At 39.3% G+C, this 15,012-nt stretch overlaps 1 protein-coding gene across 3 annotated transcripts in view; it reads left to right on the top strand.

Moving 5' to 3' along the window:
- The window catches only part of EBF1 (EBF transcription factor 1), a 390,172-nt gene that overhangs the window by 342,020 nt on the left and 33,140 nt on the right, over positions 1 to 15,012 (top strand). For all 3 annotated transcript variants that reach the window (XM_020283666.2, XM_020283664.2, XM_020283663.2), the window contains exon 11: positions 13,589 to 13,677. In XM_020283666.2, the coding sequence (XP_020139255.1) occupies positions 13,589 to 13,677 (89 nt within the window). The remainder of the gene's footprint in view (positions 1 to 13,588; positions 13,678 to 15,012) is intronic.

Genomic DNA, 15,012 nt, shown 5'->3' with positions numbered 1-15,012 from the left:
ACTGTTCCAGGTGAACATCATAGCTTTTGTCTCAGGGCACCTTGGAGTTCTACACTTTTCTTTAGGACTGAGGTGACTCTAACGCGGGACTCGGTGAGCTTCACTCTCTCACTTATGCCTCTTACAATAAGCTAAGCTGCAGCTAGGCAAACAAGTTTGCCAATCATACCTACTCATTTATGTTCAGGTCTTTGTATTGGGAGTTATTGCATGAGACTAAACATAACCAAAGCGTGATGGTTAAAGCATTCACATGCCTTCTAAAATTCCACTTGCTATGTATGCTAGTGTTCTTAGCATTGCATTTACAGCTTCCAGATCTACAAATTGCTTACATTTACAATCTCTCCTGGTTGGCTACTTGATTACATTAGATGATGTTGACAACCCCTTACATTTTAAGTTCCTAATTTGATTTCAGTGACTTTATTCTCTCTGGTGTTCTTTGTATCTTTTGACCTACCTGTCTTTTTTTTTTGCCTCTGAATCTTTCTCTAACCATTCCTTAACTGTTAGTCTTCCCTGTAGTGTTGTCTGTCCTGGGTTCTCTTCTCATTCTAATGGGTTAGCCATTACCTAAGTCTTGATGTTACCCATAGCATTAACTCCATCACTGGTCTTTTTCCTAAGTTTCTTCTCTTTATTTCCAACTGTAGCTTTGTTTGTTTGTTTGTTTGTTTATTCTGAGACAAAGTCTCACTCTGTCACCCTGGCTAGAGTGTAGTGGTGTCATCATAGTTCACAGCAACCTCAAACTCCTGGGCTCAAGCAATCCTCCTGCCTGAGCCTTCCAAGCAGCTGGGACTACAGGTATGCACCACCACACATGGCTAATTTTACTATTGTTTATAGAGACAGAGTCTCATTCTTGCTCAGGCTGGTCTCAAAGTCCTGACATCAAGTGATCCTCCCGCCTCGGCCTCCCTAAGTGTTGGGATTACAGGCGTGAGCCACCGTGCCCAGACCTTATTTCCAACTGTTGACTGAACATTTTTACCTGGATATTCTACTGCACCTAAAATTCAGCATGTCTGAAATTGAACTCATGATTTTTTCCCTTCCATATATAGTTTTCTTCCTCTAAAGGGCCACTCTATCAACTCAGTCAGATAAGTTAGAAATGTCACTTGTGCCCCTCACATCTAACATGTTCCTGAAGTTATATGAATTTTATTATAAAATATCTTCAAAATCTATATTTTCCTCTATGACCACCCCATCATTAGTTGGTCTTTCATTTTTCCATTTGGATTATTGCAGTAGAGCTGACTCTACTATCCTCTACTATCCTGACTCTACTCTATCCTTCATTTGACTCCTGCGTATATCTCTTTGAGATACAGATCAGATTGGAAAATATTCCATGGCTTCTTGTTGCCTGTGTACTATTAGCAAGGCACTCAAGGCCAGCACAGTTACTCATGGTTAATCTCCATCCACTTACTCTCAACATACAAGCTGCGCTCTCGCCAAACTGGAACAGCCAACCTTATTTGAGCACACCCTTCTTATGTCTTTCTGCCTTAGCTCATGTTGTTCCTGAAATGCTTTTCCCTCCCTTTCCAGTAGAAAGATCCTATGTATCCTTCCATAACCAGCTCAAATACGACCCCTTTGGTAACTATTTCCCTGACTCTACTACAGAGAATTAGTTTTTCCTTCTTTTGTGTAGTGCAGTATTAGTACACTAGTAATGCTAGAGTTTGTATCTTTGGGGATAGCTGATTACAGGCCTCCCCACCACTCTGGATTATACACTCCTCCACGGTACAGCACAGTGCCTAGAAGAGCTTTTCAAACTCAGTGGTCTCTAGCTGGGGGTGCACAGGACACTAGATTGTGTTGTACATCTCTTACTTTCCATCTTCTTTTTTTTTTTTTTGAGACAGAGTCTCACTTTGTTGCCCAGGCTAGAGTGAGTGCCGTGGCGTCAGCCTAGCTCACAGCAACCTCAAACTCCTGGGCTCAAGCAATCCTCCTGCCTCAGCCTCCCAAGTAGCTGGGACTACAGGCATGCACCACCATGCCCGGCTAATTTTTTGTATATATACTTTTAGTTGGTCAATTAATTTCTTTCTATTTTTAGTAGAGACGGGGTCTCGCTCAGGCTGGTTTCGAACTCCCGACCTCGAGCAATCCGCCCGCCTCGGCCTCCCAGAGTGCTAGGATTACAGGCGTGAGCCACCGCGCCCGGCCACTTTCCATCTTCTTAAGCACAGAGCCTTGTCTGCAGCAAGCATCCAATTTTATTTAGTTAATTAGGCAATATAAAACATCCCAAGTCTGGAGAAGAATCCCATCTTAATTAGATGTCTCCTACTTATTTTTGTACCTGTTTGTTCATAGAACTTAAATTTGTTTTAAAACGGTTATGTCCTCTTCCAGATAAAGCTCTATTTCAGGGTAGTATTTGAGAATCAGAGGTGGTAGAATTCTTTGAGCTGTAATTTCCAGTTAGTGTAAATGAGGAGGGAAAGGCTGAGCCCCAGGGACAAGTGAAACACACCGATGTTCTCTTAGAATACGCATCCTCATGTTGTCACATTTAGCAGATTGTTTTAGAATTCTGTTTGTGTCTTTCTGCCCCTCTAGACTCTGGACTTTCTTGAAAGCAGGAAATATATACACCTAATTAATCCTGTAATTCCCCACACCTGCCCCTATTTCTAGCACATGGTGGGTATTTTAGCGGGTGTTCTATTAATGATATAACAATTGCCTGTTTAGTATTTACATGCTAATCACCATACAAATGGTACGACATTAAATCTTCACATTACAGATGAGGAAGACATAGAGAATGTAAGTGACTTTGGCCAAAAGGCACATATCTGGTCAATGATGTCATTTGGGTACAAATCTAGCTGTGTCTTTGACTCTAAAAAGGGCAGGGATGAAGAGAAGGGGAGTGTGCTGTTGATGAAATGGAATTCAATGAGGTCTGGAGTGGGAGACAAAAGTTTTCATGGGATACAAATTGAGACAAAGAAAAGAACTAGAACAGATTATAGATAGAAGGGTATATGGAGACAAAGAAAAGTCCTGGTGACCAAATTTATTAGTGACCTGCTCTGGAGACCCCTTTGATTATCCTAAGTTGGCTGTTCTAACAAAGAGGCTCAGAGCAGGCTCTGGAAGCAGGCTGCCTGGGTTTGAATCCCTGCCCCTTTGGTCATAAACTCTGTGCATTTAGGCAAAGTGATGAACTCTTCCAAGCCTCAGTTTTCTTCTCTATATAATGGGAATAATAATACTACCTCCTTGTAGGGTTGTTGTGAAGGTTAGCTAGGTTAATCCATATAAACTGGTTGACACAGTAAGTGTTAGCTGTTGCTGCTACTGCTACTACTATTATTATTATTATTATCATTATTATTATTATTAGAAGAAAAGACACACAGGAATGAATGTAATGGATCCTTGTAGCATCTTAGCCCTCAATTAATTCTCTGTTTTTGGGTGGATCCATGTTTCCTAAACTTATGTACCAAGGTATCCCTGGAAGCTCATAAGGATATTATGGGATATTTTAAATTTTAGGGAAACAGGGATAGTTTACATTTGTCAAATACCATACAAGCTACCTGGTTTGAGGTAGTTCATAGCTCACCATTAGATTGCTCTGCATCCTTTTCGTGGAGTTGTATCTTTGCAAAGCTGGTTGTCAGCAGCAGTTACTGCAGTTAAAAGTGCCACGTGAAAGCCAATGTGGAGTAGAAGATGAGGCATAGTGTTCAGTCTGATTCTGAGGTTTGTGAAGCTGTGTGGTGCCCAGCATGAGCACACATCCCATTAGTAAGCTGTGGCAATTCTGTTAAAATAAAAATATTATATTTTTCTTTCAATATCTTCACATTGTTTTGTTTTTTGAAATGGCTGCTCAGTTGTTAGGACATAAATATTAAGCTGTTTGCCCCTCAGGAGTTAATAAACAGAACTGTTGGCCATCTCTTTTGGCTTAGGAATGCTTGGAAAGAATTGCTGAGATGACCAAAGTCCTGTAAATCAGAGAAAATTTGAGGAGCTTTGGAGTAGACAATGAATAAAGGTATAGTCGGAATGTGTGTGAAAGGCCCAAAGGAAAGGGTTCTAGACTGTAATGTTCAGGGAGAGGAGACTTTCTGGCTGAGTCTTAGGATAATGATTCTCTGTCACAATAATCATTTAGGTTGGGTCAATACTGAAGAAGGCTGACTTCATTTATTTTAAATCAAGATGCTATTTAGGTTGGAGTTTAGGCTGATAACAACTTCTAGGCCTATCTGCAAGGCCAGGGTAGCACTTTCCATGGTGTACTTGTTGTAAGTTCCCTTTGAGTCCATTAAAATGCTACCAAATAATCACTTAATCCTTTAATATGTCCCAGTTCCAAGTACTTTCCTATTAGTGGGATTAATGGATTCTTTGGAGTCACTTTTATTTCACTGTCCTTGGGATTTTTTTCCTTTCCTCCCAATCTGTCTGCAGGGCTCTGCTGTAACTTCATTTCCCAGCTCTCCTGAAACCTGTCCGCTGCTTTAGAGGAAATGACTCTGAGAACAGTGGGAGTCATTTTTTGAGTTGTCTCATAAAACTGTGATATTAACAATCACAAGTAGGACCTCAGCCCAGAACTCCGTGCTTGGTTAGTGCAAGGCTCAGAGAAGGGTTTCTCGGCTTTGGAGCCTGACTAGGTGCCGTCCCCCTGCTGAGAGCCATAAGTTGCTGGTAGGCTCGTTCTACAGAGTAATAAGTATTGTTGTTTAGCAATTGTGTTGTTGAAATTCAGCTCCACTATGTCTGACAGTATTTATCTAAAATACTTTCCCTGGTGCGTGTTCAAGTTCCAGTAAACCGTGTCTTATTGTGCGACCTTTTCATTTTCCAGTGAAAAGGGATCAGCTCGTCAGATAAAAGCTACAAGCCGGAGTACAGGAAAAATGCGTGCTCAGAAAATCCAAGCATGATTGAAAACAAGATGTGTTAAATCAATGCGGTTTATCGCCTGCCTATTCCCGGCAATTGCTGTTCTAAGCTCATTCTGAACACACACTGGATGATAAAAGTACGGTGTCACAGCACTCTCTGGGGTGGGGACGTAAGAAAACATGTTTATCAGACAGGCCGGGTGATTTTATACACCTCAATAACAGTTATCGTCAAAACTCTTTGGGAAGAAATCTGAAGAACAATTATAGAAGTATTATTACTCTTGTTACATCAGAAGATATGCCAGGAGGGAAGAGAATTATGGATTTATCTTTAAACGTTAAGAAAGAAAGATAGAGTATGTTGGCCTTCAATATTTAAACACTGTCATCCATTACACAGCGAAAATCATCCTTCTCTTCTTGTTTCAAGGAATAAATCTGGCTTTGAAACCTAATCATAAATGATCCAAATTTTTAAAAAATTCCAAGATGAAAAAGATGGGAAGGCCAAAAAAAAAAAAAAAAAATCGTGAAGATTGAGCTTCTGTTTGCTTGAGGGATTTAATTTTGGTTTTAAACTTGGATCAAATTTGGAAATCTAAATTAAGGCTCCTGGAAGCCCAAGCTCTTCACAGCACATATCGTCCACAATAACAGGGGCAACTTTTCTCATCAACTTTATGACAATTAGAGAGCAGTACGGTTTTTCCTAATTATTGCAGGCTCACCTACTTCCCATTTTAGATAGAGTGTAACCCTCCGGGGCAAAAACGAAGGGGAGGGGGCGTCTGTTTAAGAAGAGATGCTCCACTTCTGCCAGTAACTTCTCACCAGCGATCTTCTAGAAAATGCCAACCGGTCGTGGTATGAAATAAATGGGTTTAATGTATCTCATAGACAGCATTATGTGTCTCTGTTTTCTCAAAAGACAAATCAGCCTTTGAGGTTTTGACCTATAAGGAAAACTTGATGAGACAGAAAACACAGTTTCTTGATCATTTGTGGGGTGAGTTTACAATACCAGGGTGGCCTCCCCAAAAGATTTGTGTTTGTTGACATGGTGAGCTTAGAGTAAAGAAATCGGGCCATCAAGTGGCTTGTTCTTCTGTATAAAGTCAGGAGTCTGAGCACCAAGATTTCCTGTTAGTGCTGGAATTTTGTTTAATTTTAGTTAAAAAGGAGCAGTTTAATGCGTTTGGTAACATAACTTGTCCATATGCTGCAAATTGAGGTTCATTAATATTAAAATAAAATAGTCATGTTAGAATAGTAAACAAAGCACTGTAAAAAAATAAATAATGAGGCTTCTATACTAACTTATGCAACCAGCTTTCTGTTCCTCAGTTTCCCACTTTTGAATTGGTAGTACTAATTTTTAACATTTATGTCAAGGGCATATTGTAGGAATAAATAAGATGATTTCTGTAAAGCATTTTGATATAACTGGAAAAGGGTCTTACATGACCTCAGGGTATGTTTAAAATGACACCTCTACAAGGAATCATTGTGATTGTTAAAATCTGCAACCTTCAGAGGTTCTTATAATTTAAAGAATAAGTGAGTTCAAGATGCAAAATCTTAAGAATTAGTTCTTTTGCAGACACCTTTGAAAGTAACCTGGCAAAATGTAAATTGGCATAAATTTTATGGAGGATAGTTACGAAAGATATATATATATATATATATATATATATACACACACATATATATACTTGAAATTTGCATATTCTTTTATGCAGAAATTTATCCTGAGTCTTATTCATTATAGCACTTCTTAAATCAGTGAAAATTTTGGGCAAAACCCTACATTCCCATTAATAGGGATTTGTTACATAAATTATGTCCATCCATATACTATAATATGCTACAACCGTCAAAAAGAATGAGGTGGGTCTAAATATGTATATAATCCATATTTACATAAAACGGAATTGTGACAATGCCTGAAAGCATAAACACTAAAATATGAATAGTGCTTAACACATGCGTGGGGCTATTATGGGGCTTTCCCTCCTTTTGAAAAATTGTTTCCAGAATAATGCATTACTTTTAGATTTGGAAAAACAGTAAAGCAGTTTCATTTTAAAAAACAAAAGCAAGTCACTCTTAACTCTTTCTTCCTCCTCCTGATTGCTTTCACTTCTTGAAGAGTTATTAATTTCCAAACATGTGCAAGCTCTTTGCATTCTGAGCTTCAGAACTCAGGGTCTTCCATCTCAGTCTGTCTGAGACGGAGCCCCCTGCCTCGTTTCATCCTCCTGGGCTCTCTGCTTTCTGGCGCACTTTCTCTCTTCTGTCTTCGCTTTGCAGGTTGCCTTGGGCTCCACTCTTTGTAAAGAGCACTTAGCCACTGAAGGTACCTGATACCTCTGACTGTGCCTGTGGTAGAGGTATCCCTGCCTCTGCTTGATTTCTGAGTCCCAAAGTTGCTATAGCACATCAAGAGGTTTGAAGACTATAAATAAGAAGTCAGAGCACGTTAAAAGGCAGTTTGGAAGTTTTTGCCTCCTGTCTTGGTGACTTCTGCTCATGTTGGCTCCATCTTGACACACTCCCTGTTGCAGAAAGTCACAGCTTTCTGAGGTGCGGAGGGCTCTGCTGCTCAGGTTCTCCTGGGTCTCACTCGCTCCTAAGACAGGGACGTCAGGCTGTAACCTGCTCTCCTGATTTCCCACCGGAAGCAGGAGCTCCACTTGCAGGGATTCGGTTGTAGGTTTCTTAGGAAGTGAATCTCTTCCTCGGAAGAAGCGAGCCTGGCGTGCCATTCTTGCAGTAAACATCTAGGCAGGTAATGAAATCCCCAAATGGCTGAAAATGCAACGGATTTCCTCCTGAACCGTTATGTCTGGCTCTTGTTGAGGTTTCTGGTTGATTTTTCGGTTTATATATTTTAAAGTCAGTCTTAAAGATAGGTTCGTGAAGATAACTTGCTGTTTTATTGTTTACCTCTGGTTGTTAATTTAGTGACTGAGGGGAAAAATGGGGCCATTATGGAACAAAAAGGATCTGCCTAACACATACGCAATAACTCTCGTGCCCAGAATGGATCTGCCTGGAAGGCAAATGCTCTGCTGTTACTCCTTCAGTTCAAATATAGAGGAGTCACCAGGGAGGCTTGGAGACCCAGGTGCTAGTTTTATCATTGCCTCTGCTAGGAGGTTTTATTTATTACTTGGCATAGAGTCTCGATATTTGTTTGGACATTAAACGGCAATAGAATATTAATATTGCCTTCCTAATATCTGCATTTCTTTTTATTTCCAGTCAAAATGACATCATGTCACACAACCATTAAAAAAAGGAAATTAAAACTCCAGAAATATGTTAAAGCGCCGCAGTGAGTCGCTGAGCTATAAAAGCAGGGAACTCTGCGAGCCAGGGTTGGAATGGCACCCCGAGCACTTTCCCCTGATGTTTGGGAACAGGACTCTCGGCCTTACATTTCCATTGTTTCCTGGAATAAGTAACTCAAGAAGTTAAGGAGAATGACAGGAGGAATGATTTCTTTAAAAGGAAACTTCAAAAGAGAGAGAAATCAATTTTCATAACTGAGAATGCATTCATCTTAACTGCCTGATTTTAATTTGCAGATAAATCTCCTTAAAGAGAGTTTCTTTTATTTGATGTGTTTGTGAAGTGGGTTTCTTAAAAGAGAGAGACTAAGGGTATGAAAAAGCTACATAAATATTTGGTTACAATTTACTCGTTACTAGATGTTTTAAGTTGAATTTGGTAATCTTGTGATTAGCATTAATGCATAAAATCTAGTTGTGTTATCTGGATTTTCTTTGCAGATAGCATTTCATGCTGCATGAACATTAGAACATTGGAGATAATACAATAGCTTTGTATGACCAGAGCTGTTCTGGCTTGACCAGCACCTGGGTTGAAGGTGAGAAAGGAGGAAGGCTCAGTAGAGATTTGGTCAGAATAGAAAGTTATTGGTTTCCTTTAGGGGAGTCTGAGATGATAGGACTGGGAAGAATCCTAAAACCTTTTATAAGCAGTCCCGGCTCAAAGCCAGATGAGACAGTTGGGTTTTGTTGTTGTTGTTGTTGTTAACTATTTAATTAGCTTTTACTTTTTCAAAAGTTATAACTCTGATGCAGTTGAAATGCCATCCCCATGCATATAGCACCTATATCCTACCAATGTCCATTCCCAGTATCACCTCGTAGCTCTGGGCAAGAGGAGGGCCCTTCTGAAATCTCAGCTGACACATCTGCTCTGCAAGCTTGCTCTCCTGGGAAGGAGCACTTGATCTTGCTTCTTTATGTGTTTACAGGGACATTTCAGATGTCCTCCAACACATCCTACACAGCTCCGTGAGGGCCTACTAAGCTTATTCAGTAACTATGGATCTACCAGTAAATGAGTTTGAAGGTCAGGAAAAGACATCATGAATTCAATTGTTTGTGGCTCCCCGATGGCCTGATCATACTTTAAATTCATGTGTCCCCATTACATGTCGTGTGTGACACTCCGTGGAGACTTTGTCAGAAGCAGGAGCAGGGGTGGTGACGATGAGAAAGACAAGAGGATGGGCTCCTGAGCAGCACGGCAGCCTGGCAGTGAAAGCCCCAGCTGGGCCCCAGCTCTGCAGGCAGAGTGTCTCATCTGTGGCTTTGGGTTGGGTTATGTGCACCTTTCAGAAAGTTTGTTTCTTAGGGCTTATGATGTTGTGACAGAAAGCGGTCCATTCCTACAACTGCCACCCATGAGCACATGGTAGGCACTAAAAATGATTACTAGATAGATGGATAATTTAATATTTTTAGGAATTTTTTAAATGCATACATTGGTCCTATTTTATTCTGATGATTTAAACATGGGGGCTTTTCTATGTGGGATAAGAGATTTTTCTAAACCTGTGATCCTTCCTTATTCTGTTACCTCCCCTGACTGGTTTAGGGTGACACCCTCTGGAACCCTTTCCAGAGAGTGTGGACTGGCTGTTTGGAAGCAGGGCCACACAGGCTGTTCTCATCATTCCATTCCTTTTGCAGTTTACGGCTTCATCTGTTTTTCTTTTTTCAACCTAAGATGCTCATGCTTCTTTATTTGTGGCTAATTATGCCAAATTAAGTTTTTTTTTTCTTCTACTAGATTCTCGGAATTGTCCCAAGTTTGAGGAGAAAAAAATTGATTATTCCCATTTCTTTCTGGTGCTCCCTGAGCCCTGCACTTGAATACAATGAGGTCACTTTGTTGAAGGATTAACTTTATATTACATTCTTGCAGAGTAGATGTATGTCCCTAAGGTACGACTACCCCCACTGATGAAATAAATATACCATTCTTTATGATTCCTCCCCGTTACCCTCTCTGTTGATTTTCAGAGAGTTTATGAATAGTCACATATTTATACAACTGGCCAAAAGTATACTACTTATTTTTCTTATGGTCTGTAATAACCTATGCAAGGTTATTAAAGGGTATACAGACCCCTTTTAAAACATAGTTTCTTATGTCATTACTTTATACAAGCAGGTCAAATTCCATCTCACCAACAATCTCTTGCTCTTAACTTTTTTCTCTGATTATAAAAATAATGTACTTGCATTGTGGAAAATTTAGAAAATGCACAGCGCAGAGGAGGAAGAAAAGCACTTTAAGACCCACCACTTGGAAACAACTACTGTTTGGCAATTTATACACAGACACATTTCCTTTGTTCTACATATGTTTGTTTAAATAAAGCAACCATATTTTACATATGCTCCTGTAATCTTCTTTTTAACCTAGCAATATATTATGTCAGTAAATACTTTTTTTTCTATGACATTGCTTTTGAGGACTACATCATACTCTATTCCATAGGAATGCCATAATTTAGCCATCCCCTTTCCCAGATATTTCATTTGACTTTTTTTTAAAGTGGGGGTTAAGTAACAATCTTTATAAGATGTCCCCTACCCCATTCAGTAATCATTTTCATTTTTCCCCTAGTCAATGCAATCAGAGAAATCCTCAGTTTCCTTTGAATTTAGCACAGTTAGCTTTGTCTACAGCACTGGACAATCCCACTGTAATATTCAATATTTATTTTGAGGGCAGTTTAACATATTTAAAAATATGAGCAGAGAACAAATCATAAAGGCATGGGAAATAAATTAAAAGCCTTTGCAGTACTATTTTAAATATTTCCCCCCTCATAGTATACTTCCATAGAGTAGATGCTTATTTTTCTTTGAATAATGAGTTTAATATGTCTAATTCAATTACTCTTTTGCGGCAGCGGAATGACTTCTCCTCAGCTCTTAAGCTATTAGTTCCATATGATGTTTGAATTAGTTCTTTTAATTGCTGATATTAAATGTCGGCCATTCTATTGTGAGTTGGCCACATAGCCAGAAAAACACATCCTCCCCCCAACACATCAGACAGTCATTCAATTAACAACCATGGGTTTCCACACACAAGAGGAATTCATTTATGCAAATGTTAAAGGGTTGGGTCAGCAATTCAAATTTTATTGGTGGCTTAGACTGAAAAGTAAAACCAAGAATTAGCATTTTCAGAATGCTGAATTATGTTTTCAGATATTTAAATGATACATTTAATTGTCTATATTTATGGTTAAACTTTTTTGTTGGCAATTAGCATTATGGGTGGGGGTTGGATATGATAAATAACTTAAACCTCAGTGCTCATTCCTGTCTCTCTTATGCATTTCTTGATTAAATACCGTGGATTTTATGAGTAACAGCTTTTCCCTGCATAAAGAATTCTATGGCTTTTTCTCTACAAGTCTAATTTGAAAAAAGAATTCTTCTCAAGGGTTTAGAAAGTAATTCATAAAATGGGAGGAATAATAAATATTGTGCCTTAACTCATATACTCGTATAGATAGAGAGATTTGGTACACCTGGGTATAATTTTAGTTAATTTCCACAAGAGACAGGTTGAAAGTTTACTGTTTGGAAAGCTGGGAGGGTTGGCTAAATCTCATATTTGCAAAAATGATTGCATTATCTTAAATGAAAATGCTACTCTATTAATGACTTCAATAAGCATTACATTTGGGGGAAAATCTTTTAAATAAAAAGTTACCTGAAGTTCATTCTAACTTAAAATATACAAGTGAGGAAAAAGTACTTACTCTGATTTATGTGTCTTTTGGAGGTGTAATTATTGGCTTTTTACTCACCTATGTAAAACAATGTACTTTTGTAAATGGATTTCTGGCCACTTTATGCAGCCTTTTTTCCCCCCTCTTTTTTTTCTTACATAAAAAGTAAGCACTGTCAATCAAGGAATTTTAAGGTTTATTTCCTCTTTATAAATGATTGATAGCCTTTTAGATTTACAAGTTGACAAGTTAAAGGGTTCTATTGGTATAATTATGTACTAAATTCACAGTCTTTCAATTTAAATGTCCTTTTAAAACCACAAGATTATCATACCTGTATTTTGAAAAGTGGGCCAGTCAGTTTGGGTTGGTATACAAATTGCTTCCATTAGCCTTGGGACCTATTTGAATTTAATACAGTTTTTTAAAGTTAGTACTAGTATGAATCTTACTTTTAAAATTTAGGTTAATGGAAATGCATTTTAAGTAAAGCATGTGGCAACTTGTTTTCTAATGTATAGCTAACTGTCAGAACTACAAAGACTGTCTTTTTATTCCGTATGGGAGAAAATGTGTGGCTGAATACTTTAGCTATGCTAAAAAAGAAAAGAAAAGAAATTTTCAAAAACACCCACCCACCCATTACTTGGGATACTGGGGATATGGTAGAAGATGGAGCTGCCATCTTTTCCATCTTTTCACATAAGAAAGGCTAAAGATATTTTCTATCCCAGGGAGGAACTTTGAAAATGATAGACCAGAGTCCACTTTTATTGTGTTTAATTGAAGGGTTCTTTGAAGAGAGTCAACATGGGCACAATAAGGCCCATTGGCTCCAAATATTATGGGTTTGCTCTTCTTTTAGTCTTTTTAAGAATTATTCCTGGAGACTCAGCTACCCTAAAATAGTACTCCACAGAGGTTGGCCTTTTTATTGAAATAATATCAATATTGATGAATGGATCTAGCATTTTAGAAGTGAGGGTTTTGCATCGAGGGCATTTTCAGTACCTATCTCTTTTGCACACTCTGTCAAGGGTGGTACAGGCTTTCCACACCTAGAGGGTCCTCCCCACCCACTCTCCTCTGCCCTTATCATCCTGTTGCATGCTTAATTGCACAGAAGGTGCTGAGATATTTATTATATCAGCTGAGGTCCATTAGGGTTCAGCAGGTCCATTGCCATTAGGCAGGTACTTTTAATTCTCTTGCTGTTTGCAGAGTATAGACCCTTGAGTTTTGTTTGTTTGTTTGTTTGTTTGTTTTTTACCTGAGCCATTGAACTAATACTAAAACCTCACATCAAATACCATTTTACTTTCTATTCATGATGATGTAAGGAATATAGAATTTGGCCAGAGGAGCGGCGTTCAAGGCCTGTTCCTACTGTTCTTTTGGGTGAGTCATTCCTCACTGTGGTTAAATAGCAGAAGTAGATGGTGACAATGTTCAGCAAAGAGATTATTCATACCATCATTTTATGATCTAATTCAAAAGTATCAATGAAATGTTGGACTTTCCAGTTATTTCCACCCTGTCAGTATTGCAAATCATGTTCTGCTTTATTTCCTGAAAGTGTTCTAATTGCGTGACTTCTTCATTGCAGCGCTCAACGAACCCACCATCGATTACGGTTTCCAGAGGTTACAGAAGGTCATTCCCCGGCACCCTGGCGACCCTGAGCGTTTGCCAAAGGTCAGGATACCTGCTTTTTTGGGTTATGGTCTCTGGAAACTTGGACTTGAGTGACTCGCATAAAACTCTGTATCAGTTAAAAATGCGTTCATAGATCAGCAACTCATATTTTTGTGCCTTGTGTGTTTGGGGCTATAAGATAAGTAACAATAAAAGTAGAGAGTACTTATGTGCTAGGCAATGCTGTGCTTATTTTTACATATATTATGTCATTTTATCCTCTCAACAACCCTCTGAGGTTGGTACTATCACCACTCCTGTTTTAAAGAAGAAAATAATGAAGCAAAGAGAGATTAAATAATTTGCCCAAGGGCACACAGCGTGTAAATTGCTAAATTGAGATTCACACCTCTACAGCTCTGGCTCCAGAGGCTGGGCTATGTAATCACTACATCGTCAATTCTCAAAAGGAAAAGGAACACCAAATTTCCACCTACTTGAGGATCTAGACTTATCCCCAATGAGGGGAGAACAGTTAAAGCTCAAAAGAAAACATGTTGGTTGATCTTGAAACTGGGAAGAGAGTGCAGGCTCTCTTTCCTCCTGAGGCATCCTACCCATTTGGAAAATAAGGCACACATATGTGAGAACTTAAACAAGAATTCAAGACAGAGTAATATATGGCATACCACAATATGTCCCTCCAGAGAGAAGGAAACTGACTGATATTGATGACCGTGTACTTGTGAAAGTTGGGGATCTTCCCAGCTCTGCACCTGAGGAATTTGGGCTCTGTATGGGAGAGATTGCCAAATACAAGGAATTGTGACCAATATGAATAGGACATTGAACAAACATGCAATGACCGTTGTGTGGGGACCCAGAGGAGAGAAGTTACATGTTAAAGATGTTCAAAGTACAGAATTAGTTGCATTACCATGCATCGCTTGCTGACAGCAAAATGAAATTTCATTTGCTACACAAGTGAGACTATTAAATTAAATGGTAGTTTTGAGGTCCTTTTCCTTGCCACCATAAGCCTAGAGAGATGTCATTTCTAGATCTACACTATTCTTGTAAAACACTTAGAAAATTGAAGTCGCCATCCTTCCTAGCTCAGTGAACCCGCTGGCTGCATTGTAGGCAGATTCACCTGTTAGAACATCACTTGGCCAGGAGAGAGCTGCCCCTCAGGCTGACGCACAGATGTGCGGGACAGGTCAGGGCACCACTGCCTCAGAGAAGGTCTGTGATGAGCACAGGCATCTGCCCTCTACCTTGACCTCGGGGGACAAGGATCCCCTCGGCCTTCAGTCTCAGCCTTCCGCTTCCCAGAACTGCAGTGCTGCTGTTCCCCTTGGTAAAAAACTTCCTGAGAGCATTTCACCTGAGGAA

This window comes from Microcebus murinus, chromosome 21, assembly GCF_040939455.1.
Source record: "Microcebus murinus isolate Inina chromosome 21, M.murinus_Inina_mat1.0, whole genome shotgun sequence".
Classification (NCBI taxonomy): domain Eukaryota; kingdom Metazoa; phylum Chordata; class Mammalia; order Primates; family Cheirogaleidae; genus Microcebus; species Microcebus murinus.
The sequence above is the reverse complement of the archived record's forward strand: the minus strand, read 5'-3'. Positions and strand labels throughout refer to the sequence as shown.